General features: G+C 36.5%; 1 protein-coding gene across 1 annotated transcript in view; it reads right to left on the bottom strand.

The window, feature by feature from the left end:
• DYNC2H1 (dynein cytoplasmic 2 heavy chain 1) overlaps window positions 1-20,892 on the bottom strand; it is a 145,922-nt gene that overhangs the window by 29,946 nt on the left and 95,084 nt on the right. The window contains exon 83 of the mRNA XM_059838623.1: window positions 4,308-4,424. Coding sequence (XP_059694606.1) covers window positions 4,308-4,424 — 117 coding nt within the window. The remainder of the gene's footprint in view (window positions 1-4,307; window positions 4,425-20,892) is intronic.

The raw sequence follows: 20,892 nt of genomic DNA, 5'->3' as shown, positions 1-20,892 counted from the left end.
AACTTTTACATTTTTAATTTCAAGCTCATACTCCACTCAGCTACCAAGCTAAAACACGAGGAAAGCTAAATGAATGAGCAATACTTCAGCTTGTGACTGACCAACATAAAAATTAGGGATAAAGTCCTCAGATGTTATTAAAAAGGTATGCAACAAAGTTACTGATCAAAGTGCCAAAGCATGCAGTATTTACAGCTGTTATGCTTTGCATTTTTTCTTTGCATGCACTCAAAAATCACAGTACTAGTTTTACATCAGTTTTTCTGAGACCATAATTTGCTGAGTACATGTAAAGAGTAATACAAAACTAGCATAAGCTAGCTGATAATTTGTTATTGAGGTGTTTAATTGCACAAAATAAAGAAAAATCCAAGACATTCCACCTTGGAGGCTTTGCTCAATCTTTGACACTCTCATAATTCGCAAAAGCTTATTGAAAGAGAAGTCCTCTAAGTTCCTCAATATTGTCCTTTACATAAGACTCTCCTATGAATTTCAGATTCATTTAATCACTCTTTCTAATGCTTTCCCCTGAGAATTTGTTGAAACAACCCATCTGTCATTTCCATAGGAAAATTAAACATGAATACCAATATCAGCTTATACATTTAATGTCCTATTACATTCTCTTAAAATCCATTAAATATATAACTCACATCAGCTTTTAAAATATGTGTATGCTCATGACCTGCTTGGGAATTAAGATGAAGAACTGCTGAAGTACTGGGTGTTTTTCCTAATCATAAGAAACTGAAGGTAGATTCTAATACTTAATATTAAATACTGTCTTTTGCTACCAATATTAATCAGGTGTATTTTCAGATGTTGATAATTTTCCCTCTCACAGTTCTGTATATGTTGCTATCTTAGTATAAGACTTCATAAAGTCTCACCTAAACTGTCCCAGAGCTTTACTTTGTTACCTTCTTAAACTCACGCTTTTGCAAACTCCAGTATATTTTGAAAACTGCCTCCTCAGAAATGTAACAAATAAAACTCATATATCTTTACTAGTTTAAAATAAAATCATATACCTTTACTAGTTCTGCATTTGGTTCACAATGCAATTTTGGTGGTGGTGGTGATGGTGATGGGTTTTAGAAATCTCCATTGCCCTTTTGATGTACCTGCTTTGCCTCCAAGATCCTCTGCCAATTTTTTTTAAGATATTAGCCTCTCACTGTTTTTTACATGCTTTTCCTTGTGGAAAATAAAATAAAGAATGACCCTATATTTCTGTTTCACTGATTTTCCTTCATGGAAAAGACCCTGTTGTTTCCTAAAGCTGAGATAGCTAATGAGGTACCAGGCACATGGTGTGATTCTTGGGGCTGTTCTGTACAGTGCCAGGAGTGGGATTTCAAATCAAATGGCAGGTTCATGAGAGTTTAATTACTTTTCTAAGTGTCAAACTGTTATTAAATCATGATGCAAAACACTGTAAAAGCGGTTTTAGGATAGTATTTATTACAAGGATGTTTTCCAAGGCAAGAATTAACATGTATGTTTTCAAATGAGGCAATATAGATGACAAGGTCACAACATTCTGGATTAGTTCAGAACAGCTTTGCTTGTGTAATTTCAACACAGATTTTAACAATGATTTGAAGCACATTTTAAGTATCGATTTAATTTAAAGTAAAATTCAATTGAAAATTTCAAAGTCTGAATTCTGGCTAGACTAATAATCAGTGGATGAAGGAGAGGCAACTGCCATGATTCTATTCTTATTGATAGATAAAGAATAATAAACCTCCCAGATCAACAATTTCAGGATATCTGAATAATTGGTAGCAACAATTAACAGGGTTCTGCATCATGTATGGTCTGAGAGAAAAAATGAAGCCCTGCAAATTAACAGAAATATTTCTGAAGAAGTAACAACATGCAAGTCCTTGCTACCCTATTAATGTAGAAAAATCATTACCCATTTAGAAATGTCTAAACTGAAAAAAGCTAAAATTTCCAAAGCATATCTGCCATTTTTGCTGTTTGGCCACAAAGAATGTTATAAGCTCTGAAAACCGAACAAAAATAACTCCTATTCACAGAACCACAAAACAGCTGAGGTTGGAAGGAATCTCTGGAGATTGCCAGGTGCTCAAAGCTACAGCAGGTTGCCCAGACCTGTATCCAGTCTCCATCCAAAAATATGACCCCTTGGAGCTTTTCCACATAGACTCCATTCAACTGTCAGGGGTAATGAGGAGTATATGAAGCTCCAAGAGGTCATAGTCTGAGGGCTAGACCAGCCTCAGCAGGCTTTCCACAGTGTGCCACAGCTGAGCCCCTGGAAGGCAGCAAAACTTCCTAAACAACAGATGAGGTCAGAAAATGGGAGCATCCTTCTCCTGGCTGCAGGGAATTGCTCACTGCTTTTCCTTACCACTTTCTCCTGGTGCTTCTGTGTGGATCAGGTTTAGTTGGCTTTGGAGTTTCATTAAGAGTGCAAAGAGAAAAATACGTCCACACTGAGAGATTATGATCAATCATTGAGATGTAAATTCTACAGGACATACCTACATCAAATGGTAAATTTTGCTGAATTTCACATCATCAGTACATAGATGTACAACAACTGTTTTCAAGGTATTTGTAAGATAATCCTTTTTTAAATTAATCCTTGACTTACACACTCAATATGGGAATAAAAATGTTCAAAACAACTTAATCTTTGTCTACATATTAACAAACTTCTGTGGGTCTTTTTGCCTCTGGAATAATATTTTTTACAGACTTCAGGAATACTTTTTTTTAATTTTACTTTTTCATATCTGGGAAACTATTTTAATTTCATATTCTCTGCCCATTCATGCATAAATAAAATAATTTATTATTATTAACTTAAGCAGCAATTCAACTATCTTCTTCATTCCAATTTCCAGGTCTTTAAAAATTCTGCAAACAAAGATGATGCCTTCATTGAACTATCAATCTAGAATGAGAATGTAGAACTGCATACAATGTCTGTGAAACATTAAAGATGTCCAGGCCTTTTCAAAGCTGGAGGCAATTACTGGTTGAACAGATCATGAAAACTAATTTTGACAAAAATAATATTATTTAAATTTTTTTGAAACACTCAAGAAAATGTCCCCTGCACAAAAAAGAAAACCCATAAAATAAAACTTTCATATGATATAAAAGGATAAAAGCCATCCTATTCTAAAGGATATATTCAAAAGACTAATTTAATTATCTCCTATTGGCATAAAACCTTTAGGAAATCAAAGAAACTTCAAGATAATACAGGATCCTTAAATGTTTTGGGTTAAAAGGGACCTTAAAGATTATCTAGTTCCAACTTCCTGAACAGGCAGGGATACCTTCCATAGACCAGGCTGTTCAAAAACTCATTTAACCTGGTTTTGAATATTTCAGGGATGGAGCATCCACTAGCTCTCTGGGGACCCTGCGCCAGAGCCTCACCACCCTCTCACAATTTCCTAATATCTAACCTAGACCTACCCACTTAGCATGGATTAGATGAGAATTCAATGAGATGCTTCAAAATGTAATGGTAAATTCTAACGTGTACCTCATGCCACTTCTATGTATGTGGTCATTTGAGTAAGGGAAAGTTTTTTCCCATAACAGTGTGGCTGTGTACAAGACATAGTTTTAGGTCACAACATCTTTGATCTATTACTTTATCACTAAGGAGACAAAATAATGGCCTAATGTCCAAGGGGGCACCTAGCATGAAATGGAAGAGATCTTTCCCAAACGTGCATAGTGTCTGCATTCACACACATCACATCTAAATGAATGCCTGGAATAAGATTTCAATAGTTGGCAACCAAGCTTTACAACAGAAGTTAAAAACTACCAAACTGAACCAAGCTAGACCAACAAAGGAACATAAAGGGAGTGATATTGGATACTGCAGTGGGAATTTTCATGAACCTCAGTTTTAACCTAACACCATATTTCAACACTATAAAGGAAAAACTTCACTGTATTTGAAATCATTAAACATTGCCTTGTGAATATTATATAAATGAAGAGGCTAAATAGAAAATCTAAAGTACATTAGGATTTTTCTTGGAAACACACAAAGGATGCTAGTCTTATGTTTTGAATGTGGTCTCACCTCTACAAGGAGAAAAAAGGTGATAGCCTGTTGTATCACATACAGACTTCATAGCTAATTATGCACCTAATATTGTACATTCTACCTCAAATGCATTTAACTTAGTTTTTTTCTTCTTATGTTTCAATGCTTGCGATAATTCCTTAGACTATATTTTTAATGTATTTACCAGGAAAAAAAAAAAGTTGTCTTTTCAAATTAGATACAGTCTTACCTGATTAAGCTTCTTCCACAGGTTGAGAACAGGAGAAAGTTCTGTAGACCATATTTCTCTGTCAAATTTGCAGCCAGCAGTTACTGACCTACTCAAGATCCGGAGCTGTGAAATGACCTGAGTGATGAGAATACAAATGCACTCTTGAAGAAGGATAAACAAACTTCTTTTAGTACAAAAATGCCATACACTAGCAAATACTCTTCAATTTATCTATGAACTATCCTTTCCTGCATACTTAATTACTGATCATGGTCTGATCAAAACACAAACAATATCCATATTCAAGTACAAAACATACTTGAACTTCATTCATATTAAACCTCAAAAAACCCTACATATTTTCTTATAGTAATTGTCTTCATTTAAATATAATTTAAAAACTAATGAGGTGCATCATTAAGTAAAAAGCCTCTTTTCCACAAAATTTAGAGAGAAAACTTGAGCTCTGCCTTTAACTAGGCTCAAGCGCTGCCTTTAACTAGGCTCCATCTGTAATTAAATATTTAAGGGAAACAAACACCCAAAATATGTTTCTAAACACTTACAATTACTATCACACACCAAAACTCTAAACAATTATAGGAAATTCAATCTGATCTGACCAGGATCTCTTATTTACATATTTCATGCTACCTCAACCTATTTAAATGCATACCTATTAAAAAAAGGAAGCATGAAATTAAAAACATAACTGCAAACCTTCCAGAAAGAAGGGGAGCTTCTAGTTCATTAGGTCCAACTGCCTTTTATTGTTAGCAACCCTAGTAAGTTCACAAATGCACTCATTTGACATTTATCTAATGATAAAATATATACATACATTTGGAACAAAGGCCATTGAAATTAAAATTCTTCAGTAATATTGCAGTCTGTCCCTTAAACTGTATGTAAACCCCTGGTATTTTTGAGGCATTTTCATTAAATTTTAGCTATTTTTCACAGTGTATTTTTTGCAATGCATGTTAGAGAACAACTTATTAATTCTCTCCTCTTTCACTTGACAATAAAGAATTAAGCTTCATAGCAAAAATGTATTAATCATTCAGAAGTTCTGGACTATTTAATTGTAACACAGACTGAGGGAGAAAGTCAAGTTGTTTCTGCTGGGATTTGACTTATTTTCTAGTCTTGAAAGATGTGCAATGATGAAGTGCTTTCTTTTGTTTTTCATTTTCTTTCACTGAAGCAAACCTCTCCTTCCTATTTATCAGCCTTGATAGGGACTGTGAAGCACTACAAGATGATAGTACATCCAACCATCATTTTAACTTCTATAAACAAGCTCTGACCATGAGACTGGTTCAAAATCCTGAGAGAAGAATTTAAGGGCAGTAGTAGAATCACAACCTCAGAATGGATTTCAGCTTAGTAAGGGATCTTTTTAGCAGGAAGCAGTTGGCAACTGTTTTGGAGAGCAAAGAGGGGCCAAGAGAGCTGGTCAATCTGCAAGAAAAAAATTCTCAAGACACAAAACCAGTTCTTTCTGATGCAGAAGAAACAAGCATGATAAGCAAGTCAAAGAATAATCATGACAGAAGTTCATCATTGATGTAAAGGAAGTTAGTGACCTCAAATCCTAGGATATGGTGAGTTGGAAGGGATCCACAGGGATCACTGAAGTCCAGGTCCTGGCTCCGCACAGAACATCCCCAAGAGTCACACCATGTGCCTGAGAGCATTGTCCAAATGTTTTCTGAATCTGTCAGGCTGGTGCTGTGACCACTTCCACTGGGGAGCCTGTTCCAGTGCCCAACAACCCCCTGGGTGAAGAACCTTTTCCTGATACCCAACCCAAACCTCCCCTGACACAGCTTCAGGCCATTCCCTCAGGTCCTGGCACTGCTCACCAGAGAGCAGAGATCAGTGCCTGCCCCTCCTCTTCCCCTCACAAGGAAGCTGCAGACTGCAGTGAGGTCTTGCACAGAAGATAGGCACAAGGATGGACTGCCCAGGAGGGGTAGAAAGACATTGCTCAGTTGTGTTAGGGTCAAGTAAGGAAAGCCAAACCACATCTGGGTTTAAAAACAGCAGTGTATGCAAAGGCCTAAAAGGGCTTCTGGCAGTATTCTGGTAGCTAAAATGAAAAGAAAATACGAGCTACTGCTCTTTATAGTTTCTGTTATATAAAATAACATTTCACCCTCTCATTTTCATAACTTAATTTTAAACTTTCATAATCCTTTGTGTGCCCCAGCTATTGTGTATATCAAAAAAGATTCTTGTTTAATTTAGCGAAAAATTAATTTCTCTGATGAATGTTTTGATCATAGAACCTTTATCATTCCAGCTATTCTTCTTCATTTTCACTCTGCACATTATGCAAATGTTCTGACAAGCAATACAGATAATAAACACACATTTGTGCCTTCCAGATATCATTCTTTTAGCTATAGTTTTGTATCTTTTAATTTGTTTTTGGGTAGTTGCCTGCCATCATTTGCTAAGCAATAAAACATTTATATGAAATACACTTTAACTGGTAATTCAGTATGTAGTACTTCATATAAACTTGCATATAGTGCATACTCTAAAGCTGAAAAATGTTTATATGATTGCTTTGTGAATATGGGGGATTGGAAACATTAACTCTGGTATTCATTTTCAAAGTGCCTTTAGAGGTATAAACATGTATCTCCATACAGCTGAAATGAGTTTGAGAAGTAGTGACTGCAAGATCAAGTAATTAAAGTATTTTTCTAACTCTACTGTACAGTGTTAGCTGTCATTCTCTAATTATCTAATTACAAAATTTGTCAATATAGTTTAAGTAGGAAATACAGCATGTATTCTTTATTTCATTTTTTTTCCTTCTGTGTGCCTATATGTGTTTCTGCTTTGTGTATTTCATCAAAGTAGTTGAAAAAAAATGGGGTTATGATTATCAAAAGATTAACACTTAAATTAAATGTACAGAATCAAAAGAAATCAAGTCTCAACTCTCTGTATTCTGGAGCACTGTAACATACAATGATCTTCATCAAATGCTCATGTAACATCTTTAACTCTTTACAGTTCATCCCATTTCTTTTCTCAGGTATAGCAGTTATGATGGTAGCGTAATTTACTCCTAAAGTTCCCATGACAGCACAGTTTTCAATTCACTGTAACTTTTTTTTTTTAATTAATGGGTTGGGTTGAAACTTTTTGTACTGGTTGCTCTTTCAGCCTGAATATTTTTTTCAAAATTTTAACCTAGAATAATCATTCACGTTCAAGACACAGATGAAAATACATTTGATTCATGTCAAAATACTCAAGTTAACCTCCCCTCTGAATTGCTTCAACACCCCAAACTTTTGCTAATGGACTGTGAATTTGATGGCAGGACATCTGTCCAAATTTAAGAAAGAATTACAGATTGTAAAATAGTAACACATATTACTATTTAGGTGTGATTACAAGTCTGATGCTAGAGCTTGAATGTTGCAAGTATTTCATTCTCACAAATCTCAGTGAAATTCCTTACTGTATTGACCAGTCTATGCTACTTTGAATCAGCTAAAGCTTGAGAAAATGTTTACTTTGTACTCTCAAATCAGTTTCTGTCTGGTTGTTATGAAAATGAAAAGGGAAATGTATTTTTTTAAATAGGATCATAGAACAATTAACACTCGAAAGAAGCTAGGGAGGTCTCTAGTCTAATCTCCTGCTGGAAGCATGATGAGCTTTAAAACCAGACCAGGTTGCTCAGGGCTTTATCTGGTTTTGAAAAGTCTCAAATACAGAGACTGAAAAACCTCTCTGGATGACCTCTTCCACTGCTTTACCAACCTAATAATTAAAAGGTTTCCCATAATATCAAATCTGGACCTTTCTTGTTTTGGTTTATGTCCTGTAAAAATATGAGTCAAATGCATGGACTGGGACAAAGAATGTGTTAATACTGGGAAGGATCTGAATAAAACCATGAGTGGGATATATCACCCTATTAGAATTCTCAGGTGGATCACAGAAGTGTCCAAGGGATTGTGGTTTGTTTGCAGTTGCTCCACTTAAGTATTTTCACCTCCAGGCAACAGAAATAAGTTTTGAGTTGGAAGGGAAGCTGGATTTAAAAGAAAAAGAACTATCAAGAACACTTTTCAGGGGATTACATGAAAACCAAAGCAACAGGACAGGAATGAACACATAGTACCTAGAAGGAAGGAGACCTTGGTTCAGATGACAAAGGGAATATGGTTAGGAATCTGTGTTTAAGAAGATGAAACAACTCTTGGGTTGAAAGAGGTTGCACATTAGGCAAGCACAAACTCACCTTCACCTAACCCTAGGCACTTACTTAAAGCTTACTTAAAACTTACTCCAAAAAATTATCACCTTAGCCTCCCTAAATAATCAGTAGACAGATCTTAAGTGGGATAACTTGCATTTGAAAGGTTCTCTTATTGAGTACATAGGAAAATTAAGTTCTTTACATAAGTACCTCAGATAGATGGGTCTGTGCTGTGGAAATTAGAAAGAGGATTTTAATTTAATTTGCTGGAAACCTAGCTACAAAACTTGAGAAGAATTCAGTTTCTCTCAATGTAATATATATACAATAACATCAGGCCAACCTACAATCATCTTCAAAACTTACTCTATATTAAGCTTGCCTTAAACATGATGTTTCTATGAGCACACAGAGAGATCAGAAGTCACCAGCACAGATGGATACATCCAGGTCTGTGGAATCCTATCCTTTGCACTCTAACCCAGGTATGTACTTATAGTATTAAGGGAACTGAAAATTTAATCCTAGATGTATAATACAGGGTACTCAAAGTAAGAGTACTTTTACAATACCTAACCTTTGAATGTTCTCCTTTGTTATTGCAATGTATTCTTTTTATATATTATACAATAAAAACTCTTACATGCTGTGCTAGTTCACACCAAATGCAAATCTGAATATTCTGAATAATGAGAAGAGTGAAAAAATCTACCATTAAGCAGCAAAAGAGTACCTTCATTAAAAATATGAGAGAGATAGAAAAAGAGATCATAAAAATATAAAAGCAATCAGAAAAAATGGTCTGTTTTAAAGAGGGGCAAGATGGTTATTCAGAATCACAATTCTTGATAGAAGCGGTCTGTTTTAAGCAAGGTTAACTAATCACAACAGTATTTATACAAAAAAATTCAATAGCGCAATTTAGTTGTGAACAATGCATCTAATACTGATGGACAGCCTAGAGGAAATGCTACCCAGTATTTTCTCTATTTTAGTGAAAAATTCATGCATGTATGTTTTTTCTGAGTTATCAGCACAGAAAAATACAAATTGCATATATTAAAAAAGGTGGGGTGGTCAAACTAAGAATGTCAATATTTATTTACCAACTTATTAAATTACTTGTGCATCTTGGCTTGTTAATCTATAACATATTTTTGAGTGCATCTACAGACATATGCTGCTATGATATTGACCAGCACATTAGAGTAGAAAACATGTTCATCTAGAGAAATTATGAGAGATAATGAACAAAATGGAAAGCTATAAAGATAATGAATGTTCCCATGTGACTTCCTATGAAACTACTAAAAAAGTAATGTTTTACCTGAAAATTAAAATTCATAGAAAAAATAAAAATGAGACAATGTTAAGATTCTAACTTTTCCTTCTTTGAAACTTAGACAAGACAGATTTCTAGGAACACAAAATCTATTTCTGTTCTTTACTCATGTACAAGATGAAGAAAAAAATCTTGCTTTCAGTCATACACAACTACTGCAAAAAAATGCTACTTCACAAACACAATATATAATAAATGCAGACTTACATCTATGTCTTGTATTCATTTCAGAATCAAATCGAATTTTATACACAGTATTAAGACTTGAAAAAGAGGAAAGTAATACAGTCAAAAATAGCTTGTGAAATTCTGACAGTGAAAAAAAAAATCAGATCATTTCTGAACTCAATATGATTACTGTTATAAGAATGCAAAGCTGGAAAGATTTGCTAGTCAGATAACTGGCATTGCTTTTAAGATTATTGAACATATAAAAAAGAATTTTTATTTTTGTACAAAAATCAAGCCAAGTCCTCTTAGTAAGCCTACAGATGTCAAAGCAGATACTCTACTGCCATCTACCAGTTTTAAAAGAATGCAGTATTAGCACAGAAACCACTTCCAAGCTCCATTTCTCTGAATGAAACAATATATCCCTTCACACAGCTGTTTAAGGAGATATTTCTGGTTTTGTAAGACTTTACAGCTCAAACTAAAATATGAAGCTATAGAGTAATTACTTTGGTAAGTACTGTGAAAGCACTAACCCAGTGCAGGACCACTGTGTCTTTACTGTGTCACAAGAGGGAACAGGTTTCTGGGTGACAGCCCTTCTGCCAGAACTACGTGCTTCCATCCTGTTTCTCACAGCTTGGCTGCTGTTTCCTCACTGCTGAGAACAGAGCCTAAGACTCAGCTGGCATTGAAATGTCTCTGACTTTCAGTCCCTGCCTGTGTCCCTTACCCTCTCTGCAAGAACAGCACCTGGATGCTGTTAGGATCAAGGTACTTAAATGGCACTTGTAATAAGTGATTCCCACTGCATGTGGATCAGTAAGAGACAGTGTAGTTCTATGCTTGCTCTTTTCTTGTTCCATCAAGGCCACCTCAAAGCTGCACTTTCACTCATTAAGGATCTGAAGTAGGGCTGGATTCTATACAGATACATGCTTTCTCAAACAAACACCAAGTAAACGTGGCAAAGACATTAACCACACCTGTGGTGAACCTCTTTATACAGAGGAGGATCATGTATCATACACCTTTGACAACAGGAAGATCTTCTGTATAGCAGGGCTTCAGGGGAGGAAGGAAGAAAGTCATCAGCATGCTGTAGATGGACAGCACAAGCCCTAGTTGAACCTTCTCCTAAAGAATAACTAAGAGTTTTAGCTCATAGAGGTCCACAGGATACACATTACCTGGAGACCACAAAGCTAAAAGGAGTGCCAGAAGAAGTGGTTGACCTTAACTAATCACACACCCTGACAAAATTTAAGGAGACTGGAAAATGGCAGCTATTTTAAGAGAACCAACTTCTCATATGCAGAGCACCACCAATATATTTTCATATACAGAGCACCAGTCCTATAAGAATTAATAAGGGTAATGGAAGCATTACATTGATTCACTAAATTGGTAAAGAGATGTTTTCTAGTTCTTTTTGTTAGAGCACAGTACTGTGGCTTCCACTCCATTAATGGCACAGCACATTTCTTTCATGCATCACCACAGGTGAATTCAAAATACGCCCCATATATCAAAATTCCTTTTAAGTACCCTGATCTCTCAGTTGAAGGGTAATAAATACAGGTTGGCATTACTCATCAATTTCTACTAGAGACTGTTAGTCATGTATTTGTGATGTGGGATGTAATAAATGTCAGCAATTAAATGCTTTGAACAATTGAAAGGTTATATAATTGCTAAATTATTTTAGGAAAATAAATTCATGTTCATCTGGAATCTATAGTAATAACATAAGATTTTCAATAATAATAAAAATTGCTTTTCAATAATGAAAATACTTTTCAATAATTATACACATATTACTCTATGTGGCATAATTAGAATTACGGAGGAACAGTAAATATAAAATTCATGCTCTGAGTCCTGCTGAGCTGGATTATGAAAGAAAAAATTGTGGCTGTTGACAAACAATCAAGAAGCTACAGCTATCATTACAGCTGCACCTTGGAAAAAAAATCACACAGCACAGCCCACCTATTCTATATACAGTAGAAATTCTGCAGTCAGATGTATGACTGCAATACTGGGTAGACATACCCTAACTTTTCTTTATCTTACTTAAGTAATGACAACCATGGATTTTTTGGTGTACAAACTCAAGCATGATCCAGCAATTTGAGAGTTGCCAGTGTCCTCATACACCCTCCCCTACACCTTCTGTCTCTGTTGCTTTCAGAAACAAGGCAAAAAGCATCACTGGAACCATATATCTGATCACAGTTTTAGAAAGACAGAGAGCAGTTTTAATCTAAGTCAAAGGATATGCAAGGAATAGTAGGAAGAGGTATAGAATCAGCCAGTGACTTGCTGAAAAGCAAAGCACATCAGAAACTATGTAAAAAAAAGACAACCCAATGGTAAAAAGATGTTTCATTGAAGTCAGTGAGATCATTGCAATTACATTTAATGAGGCAAAATTTGCTTCATGTTTCCTGACCTTGATTTGTACCTTGTCTACTTTACTAGATTGCTCTACACGGGTCTTCATTAATAGTTTAATATTAATTTTAGCTTGAGAAATATCCATCACATAATAAAAAATAGTTATAAAAAAAGTAACTTTTTCCCTACAAAATTTCTCATTTTCAAGTACAGACAGAAGAGCAAGTGTATTTATTTTAAATAAATACTGCATTTAGTCACTTCACTAAGGGTCAATTAGCTAGTCCTTTTGATTTTTGATGGATTTCATCAAAGAAATTGTTTCTCTTTAAGCAATCCCATCTATGATTCAGTATGAGATTTCTGTTCTGGTATTAATTCCTGTGGAGTATTCAATTCGGCAACATGTTTTTGCCTGATTTTTAAACCTGACATTGTTCAGATACCATAATTTCTAAGTCATGCTGATGAAACCTGTGAATATTAATTCCCTCTGTCAAGTTTCTGCTAGAACAATCTCTCAAATTGTCAAATGATTCAGCTGCCATTCATGATGAGTATGAAATGTCAACATATGAACCACAGAATGACAGAATGGTTGGGGTTGGAAGGGACCTCTAGAGATCATCTAGTTCAACACCCCTGCCAAAGCAAGTTCACCCAGAGCAGGCCACACAGCATCACCTCCAGCCAGGTTTTCAGTATCTCCAGAAGAAGAGATATTCAACCACATCTTCTCTGGCAGCCTATTTTTATGTCAGTTTTATTCCAGTTTTATGTCACCCTGATATTTAGGAAGTTCTTCCTCAGATGGAAGATCCTGTGATTCAGTTTGTGCCCACTGCCCCCTGTCCTGTCACTGGGCACCACTGAAGACATTCTGGCCCCATCTTCTTGATACCCATCCTTAAGATATCTGTAAACATTGATAAAATCCCTCAGTTGTCCCTTCTCCAGGTGAAACAGACCTAACTCTCTCAGCCTTTCCTTGCAGAGAGATGCTCCACTCCTCCAGGCATCACAGCCCTCCCCAGAGCCCCATCCAATTGCTCCTAATCTTTCTTGAACTGAGGAGCCCAGCCCTGGACACAGCACTCCAGTGCTCACCAGGGCAGAGTAGAGGGACAGAAGCAGCGCTCTTCTGGGCCACGAGGATGCTGCTGGCTCAGGGACACCTAGTTGTCCACCAGGACCCCCAGGTCCTTCTCTAAAGAGCTGCTTTCCAGCAGGTCATCCCCAGTCTCTGCTGGTGCCTGGGGTTGTTCCTCCCCAGGTGCAGAACTCTGCATTTGCCTTTGCTGAACTGCATTAGTTTGCCCTCTGCCCAACTTCCCAGCCTGTCCAGGTCTCACTGAATGTCAGCACAGCCCTCTGGGGTATCAGTCACTCCTCCCACATGAAAGTAAGTATGAATACAGGCACAGATCATTCCTAGGCATTTTTAAATACTCCCTGTAGTATAATACTCTGCACTGGAGTTCTGTACAAAAACAAATTTATATTTACAGCAGTGATCTGTAAGATGAGATTTTTACTGAGATTAGGAAAAAACATATAAGCTTTACACTATGTCAAAGAACTGCATCAACAAATTTTTCATAGGAATTACAGATTACAAAGTCTTAAATTAAGAGTTACCTTTTAGTCACAGAAGCCCTCTAAATACCATTATTTGCAACTTTGCATCTTTACATTTCAAAATATATGTGAAAAAGCTGTATTATTAATGATGACTTCACTGAAGGAAAATTCTGAGGTGCTGGTTTACAGCCCACATTGCAAATGCAGGTAAAAATTATTACTTATATTTATATGTATGTTAGGATAGCCATGACGTAAACTGCAGGCTTAAGATTTGGGATTTAAGGAAATAAGACACTAGTTTGATGGCCATAAGGAAGAGGGCAAATATGATACAGTATAGAAAGCAGAGGGAAAATCTGAGGCAGTAGAGTGAACAGCACATTAATTTCAGTTGATTAAAAAAGGAGAAATAAAAGACTATTTTTCAATGAGCTTCAGAACAAGTCCCCTCATTGTGTAGAAAGGCCAGAATTTTTAGCAAAATGACTGAGTAAGCAGGGGGTATCTCTGTGGATTGAAAGGTAAAAAAAATAAGGAACATATAAGAAGAAAAATCAAGGACAGTGAAAAAACTGCTTGGGCAATTCAAGATGAAATTAGAAAAGCCAAAGCCCAGATGGGGATAAGACCAGAAGGAAACAATTAGGGGTGAAATGGGTTTCAACACGTATGAAAAAGTTCAAAGAAAACATGGGGCATTGGCCAAATGTAAGAGAACATAAATGAAGAATGGTACATAAAACCATTTATTCTAAGGACTCTGTGCATGGTGTAGGAAGTAAATGAGAAGATAATACTGGGAAATAAACAGCCCATGCAAAGAACATGAGCACACTCATACACTAACAAGGACTTCAGTCCAGCTGTAGGCTGGTGGTGTTCCTGATGCTCAGAAGTGTGGCCAATTCTGTTTAATATCATTATCAATGATCCCAGCAAGGAGACTGAGTGCACTCTCAGCACCCTGGCAGACAGTGGGCAAGTCTCACAAGGTAAGCCTCACAAGCACACTCTCTGCCATTAATGTGAATGGTAGCCTTGCCTGAGGATGATAGTGGTGGCAACCATTCACTTGCTTTAGCAGTTGAATAAAATAAAACTGATAACAAACACATGAAATTTGAAACATGTTTGAAAACCGCCCTGGAAAATAAAACAAGTAAAAAAATATGTCTACTAATTAATAAAATCCCTATTTTATTTTTGAGACAAGCACTATAACTTACATACTTTAGGATGCTTGAAATTTCACTTCCTCAGCCTGAACTTTTCAATTTGAAATTGAATACTTAGATATGAAATACAAGTGAAACAACTATATTTACATTTTTACAATACTCAATGTGGATATGGCAAAAACAACTATTTTCCTGTTCTAATGAAAATCTAATTTTTCAAGCAGTCCAGTTTTCAGAAGAAAAGAAACCCTCCTGTATTCTGAGTGAGCAACACTTCATAGTTAAAGGTATTTTCTTTAATCTCTTAAATGCTCATTAAAATGTTCATTATACGAGTATTAGAAATGCTGCTGACATTATTACAAAGCTTGACTAAAAGGTCAATGGAAAGAAATAGGTAATTCCAAAAGGTGATTCACTCCTTTATTTTAGATGCCTACCTAAGACTGGCACAAATTATTCCCTGTAGCTGCTTGTCTTTCCTCAGCAACAAAAAATAAAATGGATGACTAGCTAAGAAGAGGTGGATGATATTCATATGATTGAAGGTAGCTGAGAAGTATTACACTGGGGTTTGTTTTAATTTCAATTGGCTTTGAATTTGGCTTATCATATTTTTCTATCACAGTACCTAAATACTTAAAAGAAAAACAAACTCATAAGAAATTATTCCAATATCAGTCAGGGGAACCTGAAGATGCTTGAATCAATAAATACATCTCAAGTCTTTTCCAGCAGGATTTAAACAAAATATCCTCTAACAGCTGAACTAGAAATCTAACAAAACCTCTCCGTGTATTTCAAAGATAAACTCTAATTCCATGATATCTGTTTTTAAAATACCATTGACTTGTGGGAAATGTTAGAATAATATCTAAATAAAATATTTGGTGTTAACACAGGAGGTATTTTAAGAAATATTAAAACACTAACTGAAGATAATATCAGTGAATGAAAGAGGATTTCACACATCTACATAATTCACTCCAAGGCAGGCATGAATTCAGTACCTTGGAGCTGGACTGTAATACACAGGGAGCCTAGATAACAATTAGATTAGGCACATAGCTCTGAGAAAAAAAAGCTTTGTTAGATGACTATCACCCTTAGAAAATATTTTTTCTATTATATTAGTTTTGTTGCCAATGTGTAGTGACTAGCCAAAAAAATATGTTTGTTCTGGTAAACAAAAGGGGAAGTTTGTGACTTCCAAGCAAGAAGGAAAATTTAAAAAATTAAATCTGAGAAAAATAAATTACCTTATATCCTCTTCCCTGTCACAGAAAATGATAGACAGATTTGGATTCTATTTAAGACTATAAAATTAGTATGAAAAAGGTTCTTAAAGCAAGTAATTTTGTTGCAAAATCTGATCCACCTAAACTGCAGAGTATCACTGGTCTCGTTGAAAAGCAAATAAAATTACAAAGGACAAAATACAGGAGGTGAAATACTTCACCAAGTTCAGCTGAAGCGAACTGGAACCCAGTTAATATTTAGGTTATAAGTATTCAGACCTCAAAATTTTTAATTCATATATAAAATCTACAAATAAATAATTTTTGTAGCATTTCTTTGAAAATTTGGTGAGAAGCTACAGTCTCTGGACTCTTCAGCAATGAGTCCCAAAGGATTATTTTACATCTCTGACGTCCTTAAGCATTTTGAATGTGTACTGGGTTGACCTTGGCTAGCCACCAGGTGCCCACCATAGCTGTTCTATCACTCCCCTTCACAGCTGGAGAGGGAAAACAAAGTGTAAGGAAAGGTTCATAGGTCGAGCCAAGGAGAGGGAGAGATTGCTCACCAGTTACCATCACAATTCAAGCAAAACAGACTTGAATTGTGGAAATTAATTTTATTGCTAATCAAATCAGATTAGGATAATGAGAAAATAATAATCTTCAAATGCCTTCCCACCATTCCTCATTTCTTCCTGGGCTCAACTTCATTCCTGAAATCTCTACTCCTCCAATCTGAGTAGTTCAGAGCAACAGAGAATGGGGGCTGTGGTCAGCTCATCACACATTGTCTCCTCACTCTTTCCCTGCGCCAGCACGGGGTCCCAATCACTTGAGACAGTACTCCATTAACTTTAAAAAGCAAGTTCAATTAGGCATGCACAATTAATCTCAGGAGGTCACAAAAAGCTACTGAAAATCTATAGATTTGCCTTCCACTTGAATCAAGATGCTGTCCAAGTACAGAGAGACTGTAACTATCCTTTAGCTTTGCAAGATAATGTGAGAGAGTACTCATTCATTTATGAAAATATCCAAAACAACCTAATCTTCAACCCTACTGAGACTTAACCTGTCTCATATGATACTCTCTGTGAAGCATTAAAATATGTAAAAGAATGCTGAATTCCTGAGGCAAGATATTATTAGAATTATTAAACATTGTACTGTATACAGAAACTAGCAATGAGCAAATCACGTGCTAGCCGTATTCATTATCACTGGCAGCCATATCTGAAGAATCTTGTGCAACTTGCCAGCTACTGATTGTCTTTTTACTCAAAATAATTTACTGCATTATTGAAGAATGTTTAGATTTCCCAGTTGAGTGATCATATATAGCTCCTACTTGCAGACTGAAGTCATTTGCATTTGGCAGGATTTGTTGGATCGGTCAGCACATGCTACACTCTCTAGAGTGCCTGCAGTGAATATGTTTGCTGTGCAAAGAAAGGAGGCAAAACAATGCCTCTGCATTTTCATTTCATTCTCCTAGGGTGCTTTCTGGCAATAAGTCATATTAGTTGGAGGTATGGTAAATCCTGCACAGAACAGGATAGTTCTTATTGCTTTTCCAAGGTTTAAAAATACATATGCAGGTCTGTCTGCTTCAATCTGTCAAAATTCCATTTATCACATAGGATAACTTTTACTTTGATGATGACACTTATGTATAGTTCTATTACAATTACAATGAAGGATGAGATTTATTGATAAGAATTCATAGAAGTACAGAACTAAGAGTAAGAGATGACTGGGCACCAAAAGCCCACTTTGCAAGAAGGTCCCTGGAGAGATATCTAAATTGCAGACGCTTCTCACTGCACAGGAAGCCTAAAGCAAAGCTCCACATATTTTGATTGTTCTAATCACTGGTTATAACTTAGACTGGGAGCTGGACCACCTGAATATAGGCCTATATGCAGGCAAAATACTGTGTTCCTCAGAGCAGGAGGAAGGAGCATTGTCGGAGAAGGGAGACGCGGACACCAGGTGGTCATCAGCAAGTCTCCATTTATTAGCATTATCCTCATGATTAAATACACTAGTTAATCAGCTCATACATATTGCAAAATTATAGCTCCTTATTGGTTAGGCTGCATTTTTCGTCATTGCGAGTTATCACTAACAACTTCTACATTCCTGTAGTTAAGCAACAATTTCTGTTCCGCGTTCGCATCTCTTTTTGCACATTCTTATAAAGCTTCTTTGTTCTCAAGGGAAACTTTGCCCTTGGAGCTACCCTTGGCCTAAATATCTCTCAGCACTATCAAGTCAGCCTGACCATGGCCCTTCTCTTCAAGCCAGCCCTGCACAAAACTCTCCACACTTCCCCCGTTTTCTTTTTGGGCAAGAAGGGTTGCATGTTTTTCAAAAAGGCTGTCTGTAAATGCTCTAATCCGTGCTAATATACACTGCAATATACAAGGCCCAAAAAGCAAAATACATATTATAATAAGCAAAGGTCCTGCAAACATCATAATTAAGCTCTTAAGCCAGCCAGCAATTCCCAAAGAGCTCAGCCAAGCGTCAAAAGGATTTGAATTAACAGTAAGTTTCTTCATGTTGTCGTGCAACAGTTGTAACTTTTTATGAATTGACTCTGAATGACTGGATAAGTTAAGGCAACACATGCCCTCAAAATCCTCGCACCCGTGTCCATGGGCCAAAAGCAAAAAATCTATTGCGGCACGATTTTGTAGTAGCTGATGTCTCACATTGTCGACATCAGTCACCAGTTCACCCAATATTTCAGAAGTAATATTAATTTGTTTTCCTGTCCAACAGGCCAATTTTTTCAATTGTGTGATTGCATGTGCTGCAGTTACCCCTGGTGTCAATAATGAGGCAATGATAGTTGTTGGTCTGTTCCACAGTTCTACCCCGTCATTACATTCCTTCCCCAGTTGGTGTACATCACGCCTAGCTCGTCTGGTCCTCTGTGTCTTGTTCTGAACTATCGTGATACTGGGAGCAAAAAGTGTTAGTTTGCCAAGGTAACAGGGACCTCCTACTGAATGACCAGGCTTTCCTGCCCATGCTCTATCTCCACAAATTAAAAATATCCCTGGGGGCAATTGCTTTGGTCTGTCATCATCCGAGCTCCCAAAAAATGTATTCATCACAGTATTGTTACAGTATTCAGTGGTGTTTTGATATATAGAGCTTAGTGGATACAGTGATGTGCTTCCGTTTAATGGGCGCTTTCCTCTAACTCCCCCTAGTGTCGTAGCGCCAAACATTATACATCCACCACTGGGCTTAGAGCCTAACAGTTCTAATTCTTGAGGTTCCTGACCAGAAATATTCAACCTTCTGACAACTTGAAGGGCAGCGACTGTAACATTGCCATCGTCACTCAGTTCTGTTACATTGGATGTACTGTTAAAATTTCTAATCCAATTTCTAAAAATTGCAAAATCTTGCATGTTTTCCAAAGGAACACCTATCAAACATGTTCGAAAGGGGTCATCAGGTGTAGCCATTGACAAACAAAATGAATCCTGTCCTGTTTGATTGGCCCAAGTAACCCATATATTTTGGCGGGGGTTTATATTTACTATGGCCATACTTCCTACGCCGCACATCATTAGTAGTAAAGTCCCTAGCGGCCCCATTATTATCACGTCGGGGTCACCATTTGTCGGAGAAGGGAGACGCGGACACCAGGTGGTCATCAGCAAGTCTCCATTTATTAGCATTATCCTCATGATTAAATACACTAGTTAATCAGCTCATACATATTGCAAAATTATAGCTCCTTATTGGTTAGGCTGCATTTTTCGTCATTGCGAGTTATCACTAACAACTTCTACATTCCTGTAGTTAAGCAACAATTTCTGTTCCGCGTTCGCATCTCTTTTTGCACATTCTTATAAAGCTTCTTTGTTCTCAAGGGAAACTTTGCCCTTGGAGCTACCCTTGGCCTAAATATCTCTCAGCACTATCAAGTCAGCCTGACCATGGCCCTTCTCTTCAAGCCAGCCCTGCACAAAACTCTCCACAGAGCATGACTGTAACTAAGTGGTGATGACTGTTGCTGAGTGTGAGGAAACTGAACTGCAGTACAGGAACTCTCTACGGGTGTACAACAGGTAGGATGAGGTATATGACTCCCACAGCTGCACTGGAAGTGGAGATTTTTTCTATTTTAATGCACTGTTCTGCAAAGAGAACATAGCAAGAGATGTGATATTATTCATGACCATATTCAACATAAGAGATGTGTCAAAGGCTTATTCTAACATCAGGTGAGGCAGAAACAAAGAGATACAGTGAACTCTATAAATACAGGCTCTAAAACTTTACTAATCTTCATCTACTTACAGCAATGAGGCACTTAATTCAGAAAAAAACACTAAGTCATGCCTCTAAGAAGATCATGTCTTTTTAAATAAAATTTGTTTACCTCTATGAATTCAGTATTAATTCTCTCTGAATTACACTACAGAAT

The sequence above is a fragment of the Haemorhous mexicanus genome, chromosome 2 (genome assembly GCF_027477595.1).
Source record: "Haemorhous mexicanus isolate bHaeMex1 chromosome 2, bHaeMex1.pri, whole genome shotgun sequence".
Lineage (NCBI taxonomy): Eukaryota > Metazoa > Chordata > Aves > Passeriformes > Fringillidae > Haemorhous > Haemorhous mexicanus.
The sequence above is the reverse complement of the archived record's forward strand: the minus strand, read 5'-3'. Positions and strand labels throughout refer to the sequence as shown.